We start from the raw sequence: 23,828 nt of genomic DNA, 5'->3' as shown, positions 1-23,828 counted from the left end.
TGCCCAGGGGTCCTGCCCCTGTGCTTTAAGAACACTTTTGCACCAAAGACATCTCAAGAATTCTTTCTCGGCCATCAGCTATGGACCCCTCTAATAAACCAGCATTCCAAAACTGCATCACCTGGGAAACCAGACCAGAGGAACTTTGGAAGGAGGACCCACCATGGTACATTACGGAGGTGGTCCGGTGTGGAAAGAGGACTTGGGGTGGGGAGCGGAAGCCCCAAGTCCTAGTCCCAGCTCCCCTTGAAGTCACTTGGGTACCTGGGGACAGATGGCCTGTTCCCAGCTGCCTTGTCGACCAATGTGATCTCTTCAGCTCTGCCTCTTGAACCGGTTAGATGCTACACACATCCGCTGAGAAGTTTCTCTGGAGCCTGTGAGGAGACCAAGAGCTGAACTGCCACGGTTCCTGCCCTCAGGAAGGTCTCTGCAAACAAGAAGCATGATTTTATTTTTTTATTTTTTTTATTTTTTAAAGATTTTATTTATTTATTTGACAGACAGAGATCACAAGCAGGCAGAGAGAGAGAGGAAGAAGCAGGCTCCCTGCGGAGCAGAGAGCCCGATGTGGGGCTTGATCCCAAGACCCTGGGATCATGACCTGAGCTGAAGGCAGAGGCTTTAACCCACTGAGCCACCCAGGCATCCCAACAAGCAGCATGATTTTATTTTTTTTTTATTATTTTTTTTTTCTTAAAGATTTTTATTTATTTGACACAGAGAGATCACAAGAGGGCAGAGAGGCAAGCAGAGAGAGAGAGAGAGAGGAGGAAGCAGGCTCCCTGCAGAGCAGAGAGCCCGAAGCAGCATGATTTTAAATGATCAGTACTGATTGAGGGAGTAATTCTTGGGGTGTGGATTTAAAAAAAAAAAAACACAAAAACAGGTTCCAGGGGCACCTGGGTGGCTCAGTTGTTAAGCATCTGCCTTTGGCTCAGGTCATGATCCCAAGGCCCTGGGATCGAGCCCCGCATCGGGCTCTCTGCTCAGCAGGGAGCCTGTTTCCCATGTCTCTCTCTCTCTCTCTCTCTCTGCCTGCCTCTCTGCCTAATATGTGATCTCTGCCAAATAAATAAATAAATAAAATCTTTAAAAAGAAAAAAAAAAAAAAAGGCTGTTACCAAAGACACAAATGGACTGCCAGATGAATAGGTACACGGGGGGGATCTGGAAGAATCCACAGAGCGCAAGAGCTTCTGGGCATATGGAGTGTGGCAGGTGCCACCATCCCAGCATGTGGATGCTCTCAGCACCCCAGAAGCTCTCCAAACCCCCTTGGTCAGGGTTTTGTGGAGGTTCTGTGACATAGGGATGGCAGCTTAAATCATTGGCCATTAGCGATCGACCCAATCCCAAACCCCACCCCCAAGAAGTGGGGGCCAGACTGGCTAATCCCATGACTGGATCCTCTGGCAACGGGCCTCCCACCTGAAATTACCCAGGGCCTTCCAGCCACTGGTCATCTCATAAAATCCAGGACTGCTGAATGGGCTTCCAGTGAATAACAAAAGATGCCCCTATCACGTCCATAAACCGGAAAAGTTCCAAAGCCCTTCCAGAAGCTAGGAGGGTAACCAAATATTATAACAAAAGATGTTGGGACGCCTGGGTGGCTCAGTTGGTTGGACGACTGCCTTCGGCTCAGGTCATGACCCCGGAGTCCCGGGATCGAGTCCCGCATTGGGCTCCCAGCTCCACGGGGAGTCTGCTTCTCTCTCTGACCTTCTCCTCGCTCATGCTCTCTCTCACTGTGTCTCTCTCAAATAAATAAATAAAATATTAAAAAAAAAAATGCTGGTGGGACCCCTGTCATTCAAGGATTTGGAAGCCAAGAACCAGAGATGAAGACCAGATTTATATTTCTCATTCAATCACAACATCACAGAGTCGTGGGGCCTGGATTCGAATCCCAAAATCTACCTGTTGGGTGACTTGCTGAACTGAAGTTTCCTGTTTTATGAAATTAGGGATGATTGTAAGACCACGTTGGAGGGAGAAATAACTATGATGAAAAAGCATCTGGCAAGTGTCTGCCATACAGGAGGCACTCAGGATGCGTTTATTATCTTTAAATAAAAAATTTTAATTTGAATGTAATGAACATCAGCACTTACCACAGGACAGGTCTTTAGAAGGAACCTCACTTAATCTGTTCTACAGAGGACCCTGAGACTCAAGTGGCTTGTTCAAGGTCACAGAGGTGAAAGTATATGGGGTTGGGATTAGAACAGAGTGGGTTGGGCTCCAAATCCTGAATCCTTCCAGACTCTTCTTCAAAAAACTGCCTGGTCCCTCCCACTCCCTTTTGTGGCACTGACAGTTCACAGCCTCCTAGTATCCACATCTCAATCCTTCTTTAGTGATGGAAACTGTAGGTGGGCCCCTGTAGCTCAGTCCAAAGTCTGGTTTCTTTACCTCCCTTCAGCTAGATTATAGTCAATGAGATGTAAGGAGAAACATCAGGTGGAACTTCTGGAAGTCTCCTTAAAAAGGGAAGATTGCATGAAAGTAAATCTTTAATTAAAAAAAAAAAAAAGAGTAAGAGAAGTGTATCTTCCTCCCTTCCTCTCTCCTTCCTGCTGGCAGAACTCAGACGAAATAGCTGGAGTTACAAGCAGTCATCCTGGGCCACTAGGAGCTGTGCTGGTAAAACAAGATAATGTCACCATCCCAGACCTAGATGGCCTCCCCTTCCCTCTTCCAAATCGTCAGCTCCTCTCTGGCAAGCCTTTCCTTCAGCATTTAAACAGGCTCAAGTTCCTCCCAACCTAAAAGAAAACACACTCGATCTCATGTTCCCTTCCCTCTCTCCTGCTCTTTACAGCCCACCAGCTAGGGAGAACTGCTGATTCTCAAGGTCTCCATGTCCCCATACCCCAACGGCTCCTCAACTCACTGTATCTGGGTTTCTGTGCTACCTTCCTACCTGAACTTCCTGGGATAAGGGCCTCTGGATGGCTAAACCTAATGGACTTTCTTCAGTAATCTTCTAACTAGATCACTCAAAAGTATGTGACATCATTGTCCATTGCCCTCCTCACCCTGGGTTCTATGTGTCAAGGCTCCCCCACCTCTCCATCCCTCCTGCTCTTTCCATGTGGTCTTCTCTAGTCCACTCCATCTCAGGACTGATCCGACTTCTTTTCTTGCGTGTTTTAAAAGCACCTAAAATTTTCCAGCTGTTTTTTAAATTTTTTTTTTCCGGAAGTCTGGGAGAATCTTTGGCAAATCTCTTTCCATCACAACCCCAACCAATCCATGAACCAAGTCATGACAATTTCATCTAAATAAAATCCATCCCCTTGGCACTGGCAGCAGACAAACTACTATCATCTTGAACTAACACAACAGTCCCTTAATTGGTCTTCACTCCAAGGCTCCTAAACATCTGTTCTGTACCTGGTAGTCAAAGGCATCTTTCTACCAAACACGTCCCTGGCTTGCTCATTAGTCAACAAGTTTCCTTTGTCCACCACATGAATAGCCCAACTCCAGCCTGGTCAGAACCCACCCCAGAGCCCTTCATCTCACATCCCCTCCACCTCTGTTCTAGCCACAGATCCCTTCTGGGACACGCATGCTTCTTGAAGCCGCAGTCACACGCTCCCTTTTCTCGTGCCTTGTGCACTAGATGTCCCCTCCGCCTGGCCTGCCCTCCATTCCCATGCCCCATCCATAAACTTCTCTTCCTACCACTTAGCCCACTTCGAAATTATTTACACATGTAAATGATGTCCTCCCCAATTCAAACAGATTTCTGAGGGTGTCTTGCTTGCTGCTTCACCCCATAGGGCCAGGCATGGCCACCCAACGAATATTTATCGAGTGAATGAATAATTCACCGAACCCCACGCCCAAAGTGTTCATAAAGAACGCAAATCCGGTGACACAGGAGCCCCATTTGAAAAACATCCTGGAGAAAATACGCAAACAAAATGGGCGAGAGCCAATCATTTAGGGAAGCCTTCCCTTTTCCTCCCGAGAGAGAAAAAGCAGAAGACAGCGCCTGCGCACACACTTCTCCATGGCCCCATCCCACTTTGGCCATAGGGTGGCGCTGTGGGCGTGCTCCCCGGCAGCCAGATCCTCCCGGCCGGCTTCAGGCCGCTCTAGCCGCCCTTCTCGCCTGCTCTGCTGGGAGGCGGGCGCAGCCCCGGGGGTCCCTCCAAGATGGCGGCGCAGAGGAGGAGCTTGCTGCAGAGTGTGAGGAACCGACCCGCTCTCCGGGCTGGGGGTTGGGAGCCCAAGGGGGGCCTGTCGGGTGCAGGCGCGGCTCCCTCTCCGCCGTTGGGCCGCCTCCTCCTCCCTGGCGAGGAGTGGCCGCCGGCCTCCCCTCTCCCGGGCCGGCCCCCCTCACTCCCGAGGACCGGGACGCGTGCAGCCGCGCGAGGCCCGCGCGTGCGCGCTGCCGCCCGGTCGTCGGGGGCTGGGATTCGCGGTCCAGCGACCCCGAGCGTCAAGGGCGCGTCGAGGGTGGGGTGCGGCCTGGAGCCGGAAGGGAACGTGGCGCGCTGCGGCGGAGATGGCCCGGGCGGTGAGCCCACCGCCGGCACTGAGCGGCCGCGGGAGAAAAACAGTCATAGTCGCAGCAGCCGCTGGTTACCGCTTATCATCTCCCAGGTTTCCTGCCAATTGCTTTACGTTGTAAGCTTAGTTTATGTAACAGCCCCGGGAGGTAGGTACTACAGTTACTCCCGTTGGACAGGTAAAGAAACTGCGGCACAGAGAGGCAGGCGGTCACTTGCCCAGGGCCACAACGGCAAGAGGCCACACGGCAGAGTCAGGGTTAAAATCGGGCCGTCTGATTCCAGAAACCCTGTTAACCTCTAGTCGCTGCGGAAGGCATGACCTGAGTGGCAGCCCGGGTTCTGGTCCTGACTCTTAACGCACTATGCCTCAGTTTCTTGAACTCTAAGGGGAGAGCAGGCCGTGGGAGATTTGTCCTGAGACTCACCCTTACCCCGGAGTCTGGACCCCCATGCGCTGGTGTCTTGCCCCTGCGTCGTCCTGTCTCACATGCACGTAGATACACATCTTGGTGCCTTGAGCCTGTTCTGACCTACCAGCATAGTGTGTGGGGCCCCTGGGGCCTCCCCAGATGGAGCAGTCTGTTGTGCTTGCCTCTCCACTTGTCTGCCTCCCGTACTTAGGATCTATGACAGATCTCACCAGCGCTTACCACCACTAGGTGCCAGGCACTCAATACATACTGGTAAAAAAAGCATTTGTAGCCATGTCCAGTGCTTGGCGTGGGACTTACAGAGCTGCAAAGACACGCCCTCCTGCCCTGGGCCTGAAAGCATCAGAATCATTGGGAGGGATGACCTTCAGGGCTGTATACTAATGACCCGCTTTGTGTACACTGTCTTTTGAAATTGCCCTTCCACCATAGCAATTCCAAGGGCTGCCCAGTGGGGACTGCTCTCTTCCCCTCCACATCTTTGGCTGCCCTTTTATTTGACTAGTGCTCTGCAGGTCAGCCTTGTCATTGAGTTAGGTAGGCCTGGCCCTTTGCTTTGTGAGCTCCCAAAGGGCAGGGCCCCTGTATAAATTTACCCATTGCAAAAATTCCAGAAATACAGGCTGGACTGTAGTGAGTGCTGGAAGTGGTAACTGCTGTGGGCCAGCTCAGCTTGCTGAAGAGAGTGGCATCCAGCTTCCTTCTTTCCTGGGTATGGTGGCGCCCAGGAGACTCAGGTTAGACAGAAGCTTTGCTAGCTCCAGAATGTGTTCCTGGGTGGAAGGAGAATCCTTTCAAGACAGGACGATTAGCTTTGAGCACATAACATCATGATGAGAGGCAAGGGGATGACAGAGATGTCCACACAAGGCCCGTCCCCCCCTAAGGATGACCAAGACCTCTGCTCATAGGGTGTCTGAGTGTCCAGGCCGCATATGTTGCTTGCTGACTGGCTCTCCACTGTCCTGAGTCTGGTAGGAGCAGCTCAAATATCAGCATTGAGCAGATGGCCTTGAGGGTTCCTAGTCTGTGGTTGTAGGACCTGGGGATACAAAGATAAAGAAGTGTGCGCACCCTCGGGGGAGGGAGCCCTCTACTACTAACACAGTGCGGATTCCGCACTGTGTGGTCAGTGTTGAGGGGCTGTGGCCGGCCTAATTTGACTGGGTCAGTGGAGGCTCGAAGGAAGGGCTGGGGATTTGCTGGCAACATGGTGCCAGGTGGGCGTGCTGGGGCCAGATGGCAGAGCACTGAGGAGTTTCACCTTTGGTCCCCAGCCAGCATGGTACCTTGAAAGGTCTTTTGAAGAAAAGAAGCGCTTTTGAAGATAGCTTGATGTGTTCAAAGGAACTTGGGCCCTTCGCAACCTCACAAAAAGTCCAAGTCCCACAGGGACTTGGGCAAGTCACTTAACATCCCTGAACCTTGGTTCCCAACAGAAAGGACACCCAGGAGTGTTGTTAGGATTAAATGAACTAACACATGACTGTCCTAGCCCAGCATGGTCACAGTCCAGCCATGAAGTGCCACCTTCAGTTCTGAGCATTTAGGTGTCACTGAGCACTTACTGTATGGCCGATACTGTATAGGTGCAAGGGACACTTTCCTCACGAAGCCTTTGTTCTAATAAGGGAGACAGTCATGGTGAGTAAATACAGATTGTAAACAATATAATACCTATAGCCTCAGTTGGTGCTGGGAGGAGTAGTCTGGATTCCTAGAATAGTGGAGGGGCCGTTTTAAGAGTGGTAGGGAAAGATCACTCAGCATTTGATGGGATGAAGTAGGGGATTTGGGAGGGAGTATCCCTGGTTGAGGGACCAGGGATGCCAAGGCTCGTGTGTTTGGGGAGCACCAAGGAGGCCAGTGTGGCTGCAGTAGAGTGCTTTGGAAAGTGGGGGTCGCCGAGGTCCAAGGGACCTTTGTGGACCCTGGTGTGGACTTTGGATTCTATCCGAAGTGTGCTGTGAAACTCGGTGGTTTTTAGGGATATTTTAGGTTTTTAGGGAGGGCTGTATTTTGGAGGACGAGCTGGTCGGATTTGCTGGTGGATCAGATGGTGGGTGTGTGACCGAGGAAGAAGAGTCAAGAAGGACTGCAAGGTTTTTAGTTGGAACAACTGTGCCCTTTACTGAGATGGGGAGTCTCTGGAAGTCCAGCACATTTGGGGCTGAAAGAATCAGGAGTTTGGTGTTGCCTCTGCTCTTCTGTCCTTAATTATAAAAAGAAAATCAACTTGAAATTCAGTTTTTTTAACTTAGAAACCTTGAGCCACTACAACTATAAGATCACAGGTGCGGGCTCTGAATTTTTTCTAATATACATCATCAGTTCCCCCATTAAAATAAAAACATCCACGAGGCCATCACCTACAACCGTCTCATCCGAGGCTCCAGCCCGCAGTAAGTGCCCCACAATTATTAGCCCCTTTAAGAATGTATTAGGACTATATTTGTGGTGAAAACATAGAGAGCCTTTGATGAAAACCCTGCTGGGAGAGGTGGGGGCCAGGAGTTGAGCTAGTCCCAGAGGAGTGGGAAGGAAAAGGGGGTCATTCAGAAAGACAGAGATGGCAGGAGACACTGGGTATTTTAAGCTTTTTGGAGAGAAAGAACAGCTGCCCCCCCACCCCCCACCCTGAGCCATCTTCCTGGGGGCATTATTCTCTCATTCTGAGCTTCCTTTTTGCCTCCAAGGAATTCGGGTGCTTTCACCACAAAAACACTCGGCCTTTTCATACTATAATTTGATATTCAGGCTGTGGCCTGAACTTGGAACCATGCTTTGTCCACTTCTGCTGCCCAGGAGTTGGAGATGAATCTCTGTGGGGACTTTCATGGACTGTTAGTCTGCGACGCGGCCACACACGTGTGTGAGGCCGCTGAAGGGTGTGTGTGTACCGAGTACTCGGAACACCCTTCACCACTGACCGTGCACCTGGGTCACTATTAGTGCTTTTCGTACCAAAACAGGAATTTGGGGAGCTCCCTCATACTAATCAAAATTAGGCTTTTTTTTTTTTTTTTTTTAAAGATTTTTTTTATTTGTTTGAGCAAATGAGTGAGAAGGCGAGCAGAAGCAGGGGAGAGAGGCAGGTGGAGAGGGAGAAGCAGACTTCCCGCTGAGCAGGGAGCCCCCGCCTCTGCGCCACCGTAGGACTTGATCCCAGGACTCTGGGATCATGACCCCACTCAAAGAAGGCAGACACTCAAGCCAACTCGTCCACCCAGGTGCCCCTAATTTCGGCTTTTTGAAACGGCCTTCTTTCCTTACTATATTTTGTGTTCAGTTTCTTCTGAGAAATTAATTAGGAACCCATCAAAGAAAGTGGTGCAGGCTCAGTGTCGGGGGTATCTACGCAGCTCGGTGATGAGGCTCTGTGAGCGCAAGGAGCCCCGTTCTTGGCTGCTGGCAGACCTGGCATTTGTGGGTGTGGGAGAAAGTGCATCACTGTGCACGCAGGGGTGGGGAAGGGAGTGGTTTGGGTGACTAGGAGATATGTGACCTTTCTGAATATTGTTCAGAGATGTGGACGAAGGAAGCAAGAGACTGGTGTCCCTGTCGGGGTGGAATCAGCAACAGAGCGTTGGTGTGGCTAATCCCTGAAGGAGGGGAGGGAGCTGGGGCAGCAGGATGGCCGCCCACCCGGTCACAGCAGCGTCAGAGCCATTTGGGGGGCACTGCTTACATCGGTGAAGACCGGGCACTGTCTCACTCCCTCGTGGGCAGAACCGGGAATTCTCTGGCCGCTTGTCATTGAACATCCGAGGGGCTGTGGGGACTGTGTTCCAGGCAGGGCCTCCCCCGAAGGAGCACTCCTAAATATATGAGAAATTCTCCATGTATCTTTGCATCCAAGACATTAATTATAAGGACCCGTCATTATTTTATATACTGCTAAGAAAGAAAACATCCTGCTAATTAACTTGTAACACATCAACTTCGGATATTTAAAGATGGGAATATATGTCTTGGAATCAGCAAAATAAGTAGCTAACAACACTAGGCTGTGAAACAACACAACACAACAGCAGCATAACAGGGACGCCTGGCTGGCTGAGTCAGAAGAGTGTGTGACTCTTGATCTCAGGGTTGTGAGTTCAAGCCCCACATGGGGTATAGTAAACTTTTTTTTTTTTTAAGATTATTTATTTATTTATTTAACAGAGACCACAAGTAGGCAGAGAGGCAGGCAGAGAGAGAGGAAGTGAAGCAGGCTCCCCACTGAGCAGAGAGCCCAGATGCGGGGCTCCATCCCAGGACCCTGGGATCATGACCTAAGCCGAAGGCAGAGGCTTTAACCCACTGAGCCACCCAGGCACCCCGAAGGTGTAGTAAACTTTAAAAAAAAAAAAAACAACCAAGAAACCAGTACCAAGTTATAGCGTGAAAGTTGCCAAGACACCAGATGGTTAATGACCGCTATGCCTCGGTGAACCCTGAGGATGAATTTCTCCGGGAGGGGCCTGTAGCATTGGGCAGTTATTTTCCCGGAGCCCGGGACACGTACCCTGAGAGGGTTTGGTGTGTGCTGGCCTAAAACTCATTGTTACATATCCCCCAGGTGTTTTGTTTTTGTTTTGTTTTGTTTTTTAAGATTTTATTTATTTATTTAATTGACGGAAACAGCGAGAGGGGGAACACAAGCAGGGGGAGAGGGAGAGGGAGAAGCAGGCTTCCCACCAAGCAGGGAGCCCAACATGACATGGGGCTCCATCCCAGGACCCGTGGATCATGACCCAAGCTGAAGGCAGGCCCCCAGGCGCCCCCCTTCCTTTTTTTTTTTTTTTTAACATATCACACAGTTGATTTGCTTTTCAACTCCTTTTCAAACTCTGATGATAATCAAGAGAGAAAGACTTGGTTTGTTCCTAGTATGTCCTTAACACCTTTCTGATTCTTGCTAGTCTCCTCCCTGTTGTTTTTTATTTATTTATTTAATTTTAATTTTTTTTTTTTTTTAAGATTTTATTTATTTGACAGAGACCGTGACCAGCGAGAGAGGGAACACTAGCAGGGGAAGTGGGAGAGGGAGAAGCAGGCTTTCTGCTGAGCAAGGAACCTGATGTGGGGCTTGATCCCAAGACCCTGGGATCATGACCTGAGCCGAAGGCATCGGCTTAATGGCTGAGCCACCCAGGTGCCCCTGTTGTTGTTTTTTTAAAGATTTTATTTTTAAGTAATCTCTACCCTCAGTTTTCAGCTTGAACTCACAACCCTGAGGTCAAGAGTTATGTGCTTCACCAGCTGAGACAGCCAGGTGTCCTACCCCTGCCTTCTTTTTCTTTCTTTCTTTCTTTCTTTTTTTTTTTTTTAACAGAACAGAGCTCCAGCTCAGAGTCTATGACCAGCAATAGGTTCAGCTAGAATTTAATAATCTTGTTTTGTTTTCATTTTTTATTATCTTCAAGATAAAGCAGGTGATACTGGTTTTCTACTTAAAATACTGAAAACATTTACATTCAAAAATGAAGTCATTTGAGTAGAATAAAATGGGCGGTGTAAAGAAAAAAATAGGAAGTATCTAGTTCCTTGAAGATAGTGAGTGGCTGGTTGAGGTCCGGGAAACATGGGCCTCTGGCTCTAGTTGGATCTGAGCAGGGCCCTTGGAGGTGGACAGGGCTCGGAAAGACCAGAAAAGGGGAGGGAGGCCTTGCCTCACCATGGATACTTTTTAGTATGCTTTTGGGTAATTTTTTTCTTATTTCTCCTTTATCTTAATACCAAGTCAAGTCCAGTTGGATAAGAACTTTATGTTTAAAGAGTGTCAGTATGAAATAAGTAGGTCTTTGCCCAGCAAGTTTAATGTATATAAATAGTTGTTTTAAAGTGTTTGTCTGTTTCTATGGCTATACCTCTGGGGTCAGTAGCCTCTTTGTTTGAGATCCCCAAAATACATTGGCCTTTCAAGTAGGGCAAACCTTTGGTAGAAGCATTAACTTCCTTCCTGTGTCGGTGTGGTCTCTTTCTGCCAGAAGTAGGTTAGCTTCCCACGCTTTTTTGTTCTGGTCATAGTTTTTTAGAAATCATTTGGAACACTGTATAGAAGGCCTTATCTGTACAAGATAGACAGCTGAGTGAGATTGTTAATCTTCAAAGGGTAAGATTCAAAATTATGTCAATAGGCTGGAAGGCTGAGATGAAAGCATTAAGATATAATCCAACTAATGTAAATTTAGGTTTTAAAAAAATCCTCTTCAGGAGTGTGGTTAGGGGAGACTGACTGGTGAGAACCTCAGAGGAAAAAGACGCTGTGATTTTAGTTGACAGCAAGTGGGAATTTTCACTTGGAGGCTGGATGCCAATCTTTTCTTTAAGTGTATAAAGGCTCTTGGTTTTTGTGTCTTGATTTTTCTTTCCCACCACCCTACTGATTTCTTTGGTTTGAATTAATTTTAACATTAATTCTTCAGGTTTACTATCCTATCAACTGCAAATAGAGATAATTGTACTTCTTCAGTCCTTAAGCTCAGCAAATATAAAATAGAGATAATTGTACTGCTCCACTTTTTTTTTTTTTTAAGATTTTATTTATTTATTTGACAAGACAGATCACAGTAGGCAGAGAGAGAGGAAGGGAAGTCCCTGCTGATGTACTGCTCTACTTCTTAAGCTCAGCTTCTTTTCTCTTATCTAATTGTGTGGGCTGACACCTCTAGTTCAGTGTTACGATAGAAGAGAAGGTGGGCATCCTTGCTGTGTTTCTGATTTTTTTTTTTAAGATTTTATTTATTTATTTGACAGGGACACAGCGAGGGAACACAAGCAGGGAGAGTGGGAGAGGGAGAAGCAGGCTTCCTGCCAAGCTGGGAGCCTCATGTGGGGCTTGATCCCAGGACTCTGGGATCATGACCTGAGCTGAAGGCAGATGCTTAACAACTGAGCCACCCAGGCACCCCTGTGTTTCTGATCTTAATGAGAATCCCACTTGTGTTTCCCTACTAAGTAAGATGCTGGCATTAGTACCAACTGAAGCATATATATAATGGCATGTTAAACTGTCCATTGACTACTGTTTTCTTGAGTGTTATTGTTGGGAATGGACCAAGACTGTCCTTAAGTAAACAATAGCACTGGAGTCCATACTCATTGACCTGAAAACCAGTTGCTAGTTAATCAAATAATACACAGTTGCTGGGGCGCCTGGGTGGCTCATCGGGTTAAAGCCTCTGCCTTCGTCTCTGTTCGTGGTCCCAGGGTCCTGGGATCAAGCCCCAAGTCGGGCTCTCTACTCAGCGGGAAGCCTGCTTCCTCCTCTCTCTCTCTCTGCCTACTTGTGATCTCTGTCTGTCAAATAAATAAATAAATAAATAAAATCTTAAAAAAAAAAATACACAGTTGCCCCTTGAACAACATGGCTTTGAACGGTGCATATTTACTTACATGCAGATTTTTTCCATGAATACAGTACTGTATTGTGTTCTTTTCCACGATTTTCTCTGGAAGATTTATATATTTACTCGAGAGAGAGGCAGCGCCTGAGTGCATGTATGAGAGGATGGGCAGAGGGAGAGTATAGAGAGAGAATTTTAAGCAGACTCCACATTAAGCGAGGAGCCCAACACAGGGCTTGATCCCAGGACCCCGAGATCACGGCTTGAGCCGAAACCAAGAGTCAGCGTAACACACTGTGCCACCCAGGGACCCCATTCCTTATGATTTTCTTAATATTTTATTTTTTCTAGCTTACTTTACTGTAAAAATTCATTATATAATACATATGACATACAAAACATGTTAATTAATCATTTATGTTATTGATAAGGCTTCCTTCCAGTCACCAGTAGCCTATGTCAATAGGTGAGTTTTTGGGAGAGTCGAAAGTTACACGTGGACTTTCGATTGTGCAGGAGGTTGGTGCCCCAATCCGAGTGGCATTCAGGAATCAACTATATTTCCAAAATATTGCTAACTCAATATTATGAAAATCAGATGTCAAAAAGAGCATTTAACATCACAGAGGTGGGGCGCCTGGGTGGCTCAGTGGGTTAAGCCTCTGCCTTCAGCTCAGGTCATGATCTCAGGGTTCTGAGATCAAGCCCTACATCGGGCTCTCTGCTCAGCGGGGAGCCTGCTTCCCCCCTCCCTCTCTCTGCCTGCCTCTCTGCCTACTTGTGATCTATTTCTGTCCAATAAATAAATCTTAAAAAAAAAAATTTAACATCACAGAGGTGTCCAGACCCTAGTCGTCAATACCTTCTGAGAACAAAGTGCTTGTAAGTAGATGTACCGTTGTCACACGGTTTTTCAGATTCGGGAGAGCTTGTTTCTCCCACACGAGCTGAGTGCGGCTGCAGCGCTCTGGGCAGCGTCGGCCCACTCCTGGTAGCAATGTCATGGGCTCCCATTGGGAATTGCTTTCAGATGAGTTGTCCCTGTGCCCTGAAACGCCGACGTGCCCAAGTTCTCTCATCCGTTCCAGTTTGTTTCCTTCCTTCCTTGCAGAAGACTCTCATTGGTGGTTTTTGTAGCGTATCTCACAATATCAAGTGGGCCCATAAGTGGCTTGGGTAGTACTTATTTTTTGCTGGAAAGTATGAATTTGTTGGAAAGATTCGAGTCCCTGAAGCCTGTCTCTGTCCCCTGTGGGAGGTAGAGAATGGCAGAGGAAGCACCACAGTTGCAACACCGATGACAGGTTTTGCATCCTGGGTGACACATTTATATTGTTCATCTCGTATTCGAGGACAAATTCAATCCTTCTCAATCTCCTCTTTCATCACAGACAGTATACTGTCTGTACTTTAGAAAGTATAAACATCTTCCGTGCTTTACTTTAAAAGATTTACTTATATATTCGACAGAGAGAGCGCACGCACAAGCAAGGGCAGCAATAGAGGGAGAGGGAGAAGCAGGCTCTCCACTGAGCAGGGAGTCCGATGCTGGGCTCCATCCCAGGACCCTTAACCGCTTAACCAGCTGAGCCACCCACGTACCCCTTCGGCGGCCCTCTGAAACAGCTATGGGCCTTTGGGGTGCTGAATATTGGTCTCTTGACCCATCTTTTCAGGAGGAGGACATAGGACGCACCTGACTGAGGAGGTGCTTTTGTGCTTAATGTCACTTGAGTTGGAGGCAAGAGACAGACCCTAGGAAAAAAAGCTTCTTTTGGAAACTTATTTGCCAGGTTGTCTTTGTGAGGTCTCTGACAATGGAGATGTATTAAGCAGATCTAAGACCTAAGGGATAATTGGCACAGAGCAGTTCATTGAAAAGTACTGAATTCCTTGGCAGTGAACTCTTTTCAGTGGCATGGAAGGCCTTACCCTGTTCCCACCCAGGCACACGTGTATGAACACAGTAGCAAGCCACTTTCCCCTCTGGTCACTGCAGAGGCCACACTGGCCTTCTTGGACTTCCGTAAATGTCAAACACTTACTTTTCTACCTCAGGGTCTTTGCACATGCTGTTTCCTCTGCCCAGAAGGCTCCTTTCCCACTTTTCTGAGATGGTCACTGCTCCGTCATCATTTGGGTCTGGCTCAGAGGTTGCCTCCTCTGACCACTTCCTCTAAAAGAGCCCTCACCATCTCTCTGTCCCCTTACTGTAATTATTTTCTCCATGGCACATATCCCTGTCTCAAATAGCTTTATTTATTGTATTACATGTTTAAAGTTTCTCGTTGGCTAGAAAGGAGGCTTCAGACAAGGACCCTTAGTCATTTTCCACACTGTGGTTCCGGCACCTAGAATAACGCCAGCCTTCTGTAAATGCCCAGTAAATGTTTATGGAATATGTTTGTATTAATGGAACGTACTCTACCCGCGTAATGTCATATGTGGATTCCGAAGACTTAATTAAGTTGTCATTTCTATTAAGAGAGACATTTATATTGCTTTCAGATGAGACAGGTGAAGATTCCAGCTAGACAATTTGGGTCACCGTGAAGCAATTTTTCTTTCGTCGTATGTGTCTTGACCTACATGCCTGGTGTCCTCAGAGGCTGAGCAGAATTTCAGCTCTTGTTGCTGTTTCTTTTCCACAGCTAGGTTTCGGTCACATTTGCAGTTTTCGCAGGCTACTACTAATAGACCTTAGTGGCTTTTCAGACCTTGTGGTGATATCATGTGAATAAGTCCTGTAAAGATATAAGATTAAAGACACACCACGTTGATGAATTGAAAGATTCAGCACAGTGAAGATGTCGGATCCCAAACTGATCTGTGAACAGTTCCAGTCAAAATCCCAGCAAGATTTTCTTGTAGATATAGACAAACTGAGATTTTATTTGACAGAGACACAGCAAGAAAGGGAACACAAGCAATGGGAGAGGGAGAAGCAGGCTCCCCGCCAAGCAGGGAGCCCATTGTGGGGCTCGATCCCGGGATCCCAGGATCATGACCTGAGCTGAAGGCAGATGCTTAACAACTGAGCCACCCAGGCGCCCCAGACATTTAAAATTTATAGAGAAGGCAAAGGAAATAGGATCACTGAAGTCATTTTGAAAACAAATGAAGTTAGAGGCAACCCACTACCCGATTGTATAATATAAATTATAAGTAAAATGCAGATTTGATAATAGAGATTTTGAATATAAGTTTATAAAACCATGGCAATCAAGAGCATGTAACCGGTGGAGGGATGGACACATAGATCCATGGCACAGAGTGGAGAACAGAGACAGACCCACACGAGGACGGCCAGTTAATTTTTTTGAAAGAGGCGCAGAGATAATTTAATGGAGAAAGGGCAGTCTTTGCAACAAATGGCGTTGGAACAGTTGGTTATCCACATGTGAAACAAAAAAAACTTAGACCTAAACTTCCTGTCTTAGAGATTAACCCCAAATGGATCACAGGTCTAAATGTAAAACTGTGAAACTATCAGAAGAAAAACCTAGGTCTCTGTGGCCAGGGCCAGGCAGACCGTTATTAGAACATGAAAGCATGCACCGTGAGAGAAAAAGCTGATAAAATGGGTTTCATCAAAACTAGAAACTCTTGGCCTGCAAAAGATACCAATAAGCAAATAAAATGGCAAGCTACAGGGGTGCCTAGGTGGCTTAGTCGGTTAACCTCTGACTGTTGGTTTCAGCTCAGGTCATGATCTCAAGGGCTATAGGATCCAGCCTGGAGTTACTAACCCTAACCCTAACCCTAACCCTAACCCCACTCAGCGGGGAGTTGAAGGACCCGCTCCCTCTGCCCCTCCTCTGCTCGTTCTCCCTCTCTCTGTCTCTCTCAAAGTAAATAAATCTTAAAGAAACAAACGAACAAACAACAAGCTACAGACTGGGAAAAAATATTTGCAAATCACATGTCCAACAAAGGACTTTATCCAAAAGACATTAAGAACTCTCAGATCTCAACAGGTGAGAAAACAACCCAGCTGAAAAATGAACAGAAGAAAAAAAAAATGGGCATAAGATTTATTTATTTTTTTTTTTTAAGATTTTATTTATTTGTCAGAGAGAGAGGGAGAGAGAGCGAGCACAGGCAGACAGAATGGCAGGCAGAGGCAGAGGGAGAAGCAGGCTCCCTGCAGAGCAAGGAGCCTGATGCAGGACTCGATCCCAGGACGCTGGGATCATGACCTGAGCCGAAGGCAGCTGCTTAACCAACTGAGCCACCCAGGCGTCCCTGGGCATAAGATTTAAAACAGACACTTCACCAGAGATGGCGGGATGACAGTGTAGCACATGGAAAGATGCTTAACACCATTATTAGTCACCAGGGAAATGCAGATCACAGCACAATGAACTAGCACTACATGCTTCCTCAAATGTCTCCATTTAACAAAGGGGACCCTGCAGTGAGGAGGAGGCAGAGCCCATGGAACTGGCCTTGTGCATTTATGGGCAGGAGCGCAAATGGTACACCACTTTGGGAAACAGTTGGCAATTTCTTAGAAAAACAGACCGCCGTCTCATCCCTACTCTAGAGATGGGAAAGGTCACATTCACACAGAAACCTGCCTGTGATCTTCATACCGGCTCTCCATACCCACCCTGCCCCAAGCTGGGAGCAGCCCAGAGGCCCTTGAGTGGATGAGCAGATGGGCTTCCATCCAACTGGTGGAAAATTCTCCATTGACGGGACAAACTTGCTGCCTGCAGCATCTTGTGTGTGGGGGGTGGGGGGAGGAGGTCTCAGGCATGGTGCTGAGTGAGAGGATCCCATCTCAAACGGTTGTGCACCTTGAGACCTGGAGCGAGTGGTGGGTTTGCCAGGGGCTGGGGAGCGGGAGGGGAATTAGTGTTCAACGGGAACAGAGTGTCAGTTTTCCAAGATGGAAAGAGCCATGGGGATGGATGGCAGGGCTGGCTACACAGCAGTGAATAGTCAGTACCCCTGAACTATTTACTTAAAGACAACAAAGATCGTGAATTTTGCTATATGTGTTCTATCACGATAAAAAGAAAAAAAGTCAAGTACTGCCTAATTGCACTGAAGACCTTCTTGAAAAGACAATGTAATGGCGCAGCACAGGGCTAGAGGAGGGTGTGGCTACAAAGGGGAAACACAAGGGTCTGCTTTGGGGCAATGGGGCTGTTCCAGATCTTGGGGCGGCAGTCACACGAAACGCCTGTTCCCACTCATAGACTCGCATGCCAAAAAAAGAGTCCATTTTACTATATGTTAATTTAAATACAAAAATAAGCTCCCACATCCTGCAGAAGTTGCTCTAGGGTGCAAAGCACAGAACTAACCCACTAGAATAAATGCAACATGAAAGCGATTAAAAAAGCCATAGAGTCCCTGGCTGTCAGTATGTAAATGAACAGAACATGAAATTTGCCACAAAAACTAACCACAGGCCTTTTATGTATCCAATTGCAAAGGCCCGTCAACGTGGTTTTGTCAAAGTGGTTTTCGCAGCCTTCTTTGAAGGCCCTGACTACTACCTTGGAGGCAGTCGTGCACAGTATCCATGCCTGATTAATACACAGCATCCCTTCCAGACTTTGTCCTTGCAGTTGGCCTTTGATTGTCCCAGTTGTTTCCATTTGCTGTAGTTCAGCCCAGTGGCCCTGGGAATGCTCCTGTGAGCCCGGCCAGCTGCGGGGAGGCGCTCAGTGAGAAACAGTGGATTGCACATGAGCGTTGTGTCAGACTTGTCTCTGCGGCTAAAGTAATGCAGATGCTCAGAGTGAACTCGAGATTTAGGCCGATCAGAATTTGTGTTTGGGCTGGGCCTGGACAGCTGTGTATGTGTGCATGCGTGTGTGTGTGTGGAAGGTTCTAAGCTCCATGGTGATGATACTGAACAGTCTAGTTTGAGATCCATGGGGTAGAATGGAAGTCAGACAGGGGCAGGCAGGGGGGAGGGAGCCAGGCGTACTAGGAGTGCATGGGAAGGCTGTCAGTTAAGCCCGGCTGGGGGTGGGGTGGCCTTCCTGAAGGAGGACTTCCTAGAGGCCCTGACTGCTGAGCCAGAGTCCCAAAGAGCATGGAGTAATGCCAGACAAGGAGTCTGTTCATGCAGACAGAAAGAGTGGGGTGCCGGGAGCCTTGTGCTGATGGAGAAGGCTGTGGCAACGGGCAGGTGGGAGTCACCAGAGGACAGCAGGGCCCCAGGGCAGAAGCCCCAGGGGCACGGAGCACGAACAAGGCGGTTTCTCTGGGGACAAGGTGGTTTCTCTGGGGTCGGGCTGCCTGAGTCAGTCACCTGAAGGAGCTGCTGCATTTGCCCTTGTCCTGGGATCGGCCCTTCTGGGGGCTGGGCCTGGAAGCCTCCAGTTAGAGCTAGTGCCCAAGTGATTGGCATCAGAGTCACAGCAGGGAGAGGTAGGGAGCCACCAGAGAGCTTTCTACGGAGAGTTTGCTCTCCACAGAGTGTGTCTCACTCGTGTTTTGTAACATAGTTCATGCTTGGAAACCACTGCTGGGCCTTAATTTGGGAGCTCTAGGCTTTTCTAGACTTCCTGGGGGAAAGCATTGCAGACTTCCCATAAAAACACACAGACCGGGGTGCCTGGGTGGCTCAGTGGGTTAAGCCACTGCCTTCGGCTCAGGTCATGATCTCAGAATCCTGGGATCGAGCCCCGCATCGGGCTCTCTGCTCAGCAGGGAGCCTGCTTCCTCCTCTCTCTCTGCCTGCCTCTCTGCCTACTTGTGATCTCTCTGTCAAATAAATAAATAAAATCTTTAAAAAAAAAAAAAAAAAAAACACACAGACCCTTCTGTAGGCTTTAGTTCGTATAAGCATCGTTTTCCAGAAGGAAGTGGAACCTTCTCCGCAGGGCTCTGGGGCTACTATGGTTTTGTTGGGGAAAAAGAAGAAGGTGCGGGGCCCAACCTGGGGGAGAAGGTGACACTTCTCTGTTTCCTGGTGTCCTTCTCAGGAGCAGCAGCCAAGCTGGACAGATGACCTTCCACTCTGCCACCTCTCTGGGGTTGGTACGGCCTCCAACCGCAGCTACTCTGCTGATGGTAAGGGCACTGAGAGCCACCCACCAGAGGACAGCTGGCTCAAGTTCAGGTGAGTGTGCCGGCAATGTCCCCCTGGGCATCGGAGGCAGATTTATGGGGCAAGAAAAAGCAGCAGTTTTGCACCTCTCTCGAATGGGGCTCGCTGCTGAGGTGGGGTCCGTGGGAGGTGGCACCTGCTGCTGTCCTTTGCACATCTGGACCTCACCCCCACCCAGGGCCTGCCACAGTGGGAGCGGGGAGTGTCCCAGAAGGCCATGCCCGAGTGGCATGAGGGTCAATGTGGGGAGACTCAGGTGGGCAGCTAAAGCCACCACTGCCGTGTCTTTGGCTTCCCCCAAGTCCTGACCCTCCTCCCCTCCACTTGGGAACTGGCACCACTCTACTGCAAGCCCCCGGTCCCAAGCTGCTCCCCCTCTCTCTGGCAGGAGTGAGAACAACTGCTTCCTGTACGGGGTCTTCAATGGCTACGATGGCAACCGAGTGACCAGCTTCGTGGCCCAGCGGCTGTCCGCCGAGCTCCTGCTGGGCCAGCTCAGTGCCGAGCACACCGAGGCGGACGTGCGGCGCGTGCTGCTGCAGGTAGCAATGCTCGGGGCCGGCCGCGTCCCCGGGAGCTCAGCCGACAGCTGCCAAGTGCTGGGCTCGCCAGGGCTGGTCTGAAGATGCTGCAGGCTCCGTCTGCGGAGGGACCCACTCTGGGTGGCTGTCCAAGCGGCAGGGCATGAGGAGCACAGTGGGCAGGGGGCCTAGATTTTTTTTTTTTTTTTGACAGAGAGATCACAGGTAGGCAGAGAAGCAGACAGAGAGGGGAGGAAGCAGGCTCCCTGCTGAGCAGAGAGCCCGATGCGGGGCTCCATCCCAGGACCCCAGGACCATGACCTGAGCCGAAGGCAGAGGCTTTAACCCACTGAGCCACCCAGGCGCCCCAAGGGGGCCTAGAATTTAAAGTGGTAGGGGCCTCGGGCAGTGAGGAAGTTTACAGGCTGTTTACTGCCCTGTAACTTAAGGAACAAGGATCTTATTTTTATTTAAAGATTTTGGTTTTATTTATTTTTAAAGATTCCCTTTATTTATTTGAGAGAAAGTGAGAGCACAGAGGGAGAGGGAGAAATAGAATCCATGCTGAGCAGAATCCAATGTGGGGCTCGATCCCAGGACCCTGAGACCATGACTGGAGCCTAAGGCAGACGCTTAACCCACTGAGCCACCCAGGCACCCCAGACGATTTTTTTTTTTTTTAAGTAATCTCTACATTCAGTGTGGGGCATGGACCTTGAACTTAAAACCCCATGATCAAGAGTCAAATGCTCTTCTGACTGAGCCAGCCAGGTGTCCCAAGAAGCAAAGATTTTTTTTTTTTAAAGATTTTATTTATTTATTTGACAGAGACATAGCGAGAGAGGGAACATAAGCAGGGGGAGTGGAAAAGGGAGAAGCAGGCTTCCCGCTGAGCAGGGAGCCGGATTCGGGGCTTGATCTCAGGACCCTGGAATCATGACATGAACTGAAGGCAGACGCTTAGCGACTGAGCTACCCAGGTGCCCCCAAGGAGCAAAGATTTTAAGAGCTGGTTGTGGCATTCCACAATGCCAGAGGCCTGTGGGCGAGCTGGAAGTTCCACGGAGGCCCTGTTGGAGAGCCCAGTGCTGTGTTCCGATGGGCAGTAAGATGAGCTCCTGGGTCTGGGGACCTGAATCTGGGGTGTCAGGACGCCTTGCTGGGGGCGGCTTACAGTTAGACGACTGCCCCACAGAGGTATTCCCCGCGGGTGTGGAGGGCAGTAAGCCGGTGCCGCACCACACTGGGAAGCGGCTCTGTGAATTCAACCTCCCAGCCGCTAAGAGGTTTGTCCCCTCACAGGCCCAAAGAATGGCAGTTTCAGGCCTTTGGTTTGGGAGCTTAATTTGCCATTCAAAACAATGCATCTTCAAGTTCTGTGGGAGCCCAGGCCTCTCCGGCCATTGTGTCCTGAGCTCCCCCCAAGACCAGGAGAGATAGGGGACCTGAGGGGACCTTCAGGCCAGGGAAGAAGGAGTAGGGAAGCGGTGACCCAGAAAGGCTGGAGCGTTGGAGCAGAGGGTTGGTTGCTGGTGGCTGGCAGGTGGAGGGAGCTGGGGAGTTATCCTTGGAGTTGTGGGCAGAGGGTTGTGTTCGGGAGCCGCAGAGATGGGTGGTGACTGGGCTTCAGGCAAGGGAGCCCGCCTGGAGGTTAGAGACGGCCTCTGGTGCTCTAGTGTTCGCCTACGCTCGGAGGCCGGTAACCTTCATCGCCCTGGTGTCCTCCAAATTGGAACCACCCATGTGCATGGGCCTTGCGTATGAAAGTCATCCCACTACCAATGACCCGACCAAACCACTGGCCTGTGAGCCGCTGCCCCTGAGTCAGTAATAATATGGACAAGGACAAGACGCTTGTCGTGGGCAGCCATGCACTGCATGGCCATTTGTCCTGAGCAGGCTGAGCTGACCCCGCCTTGCTACAGTCAGAGGGGGCGCACAGACCCCCCCCCTTGGCGATCCCAGCTCTCCGGGGGCAGGGGGTGCTCAGGCAGTGGGGGCTGTGCCACTGCTAACCCCTGGGTCCCTGGGCAGGGGGCTGAGGAGCCAGAAGCTGTGTCCTCTGGCCATTAGGAAAGCCTTGCCCTGCGGGATTTAGCCCCTTCCAGGAAGGATCCTCTCCACGGTGGCGAATTGGCACTTGTAGCTGTGTCGCGCCACTGCTGGGAGCCGTCCCTGATCTGTGATCTCATGGGGAAGGTGAGTAGGGCAGCCCCACTCCGTGAGGGCCTCAGTTGCTAATAAAGCCCACCAAGGAGCCAGAATCTGAGGTTCTGGGGGAGGGGTGCAGCCGTCTGGGCCGGAAGCCCACAGGCAGCCAGGAAGGGCCACGGTGGTCCATTGTCCCCAGGACACCCAGTCCACAGCGGCCGGTGCTGCTGCCTGAAAGGAGCCGAGGGGAACAAGGGAGCGGGCTTCGTGAGTTGACCTTCAAGCCAGCTGGCTGTCGGCTGTGGCTTTGTGGGTGCCTGGATGAAGAATGGAGGAGAGGTATGCTGTGTGTTGCCTCCAAAGTGTGAGGAGATGCAAGGCGTGGCGGGAGGCTGAGTAGTTCACAGCTGGTGTTTAACCTCAAGTGGGGTTTTCGACCTTTACAGGACCAACTAAGGCCCTTGAATTTTTTTTTTTAATTTTTTTTTTAAGATTTTATTTATTTATTTGACAGAGAGATATCACAAGTAGATGGAGAGGCAGGCAGAGAGAGAGAGAGAGGGAAGCAGGCTCCCTGCTGAGCAGAGAGCCCGATGTGGGACTCGATCCCAGGACCCTGAGATCATGACCCGAGCCGAAGGCAGCGGCTTAACCCACTGAGCCACCCAGGCGCCCCAAGGCCCTTGAATTTTATGTGGGGCAATAGCCCAACCTCTGTGTGGCAGGTGAATCCTGCCCGAAGGAGGTTGAATGCCTTCTATATCCTCCTGCGTGTTAGGCTTCGTCATTTAAAGGGTGCCCCTTGCTGATGTGGGGTGGGGTTCCCAGGAAGTGTCCACAGAGCAATAAAATGTCTCTTCTATGTGTCCCAGTGGGTAGTTAGAGAAGTATACGGTGGTTGTCTCCTAGAGGAAGGACGGGCTCCAGGGATCAGCCGGGTCCCTGGGGCAGGGTCATGAGCAAGTGCCCCTCTCAGAGGTCAGGATACAGGCTCCAGATCCTGCTCTCCGGGATGGGGCAGGCCAGGAGGTGATGGCGTCCGCAGCACCTGAGCCAAGGCCTCTAGTTTGTGTCCTGGTCTTCTTGAGAGCAAGCATTAGGGTTCCCTGATCCCCAGAGCTGCCCATACAGAGAGGCCTCTGCATCATCTCGGGAGGGAGGGAGCTGGGTTTCAGGCCACTCTCCATGGGTACCCAGAAGAGGCCCAGAAACACCCCTCCGACTGTATCCTTTAGCGCCCCTCCATTGGTTCCTGGCTGTAGCGGCAAACAAGATTTGAACTTTAAAAACATTCTTTTTTCATCTAGTTAGAACATTGATACCATCTACTGTTCTTAGTACCAGCTGCCATTTCTATAATTTCTAATGGCATGGGCTTTTATTTGTGGCCATGAACTCCTAAGATTCTGGCCCCAAGGGTGCCTCCTCTGGGTTGGACATGGTCAGGGAGTGTGGAAGTGCAACATTGAGCAAATTGACATACCCACCGAACCATCCAGTGTCTACCCAAGAGGGGATGGGCTTCATCCAGGGTCGCCCATGGTGGTCCTGAACTCTGATCTCGACAGAGAGATAGGCCCAGCACCCAGCTATAAAAACCCATCAGGAAACATCTTAACCCCTTATCTCTGAGGGCACTGGAGGCTCGGGGATCTCTTCCTCAGAGCCTACTGCTTTTTGGATTTTGTCTGTCTCCTGCCTTTGTGGCTTGACACATTGGGGAGCCCCCTTGCTGTGGTGACAAGTCCGGGGGTCCTCTAAGGTGTCTCTACTAAAATGGGTCC

General features: G+C 49.6%; 1 protein-coding gene across 2 annotated transcripts in view; it reads left to right on the top strand.

Annotated features, from left to right (window-relative positions):
- Positions 1 to 4,105: 4,105 nt before the first annotated feature.
- TAB1 (TGF-beta activated kinase 1 (MAP3K7) binding protein 1) overlaps positions 4,106 to 23,828 on the top strand; it is a 32,229-nt gene continuing 12,506 nt past the window's right edge. For both annotated transcript variants that reach the window (XM_032882970.1, XM_032882968.1), the window contains exons 1-3: positions 4,106 to 4,206; positions 19,248 to 19,384; positions 19,761 to 19,914. In XM_032882970.1, coding sequence (XP_032738861.1) covers positions 4,174 to 4,206; positions 19,248 to 19,384; positions 19,761 to 19,914 — 324 coding nt within the window. In that variant the 5' untranslated portion in view covers positions 4,106 to 4,173. The remainder of the gene's footprint in view (positions 4,207 to 19,247; positions 19,385 to 19,760; positions 19,915 to 23,828) is intronic.

Source organism: Lontra canadensis, unplaced genomic scaffold (genome assembly GCF_010015895.1).
Source record: "Lontra canadensis isolate GAN:19392208 unplaced genomic scaffold, GSC_riverotter_1.0 scaffold84, whole genome shotgun sequence".
In the NCBI taxonomy this organism is placed as follows: Eukaryota; Metazoa; Chordata; class Mammalia; order Carnivora; family Mustelidae; genus Lontra; species Lontra canadensis.
The sequence above is the reverse complement of the archived record's forward strand: the minus strand, read 5'-3'. Positions and strand labels throughout refer to the sequence as shown.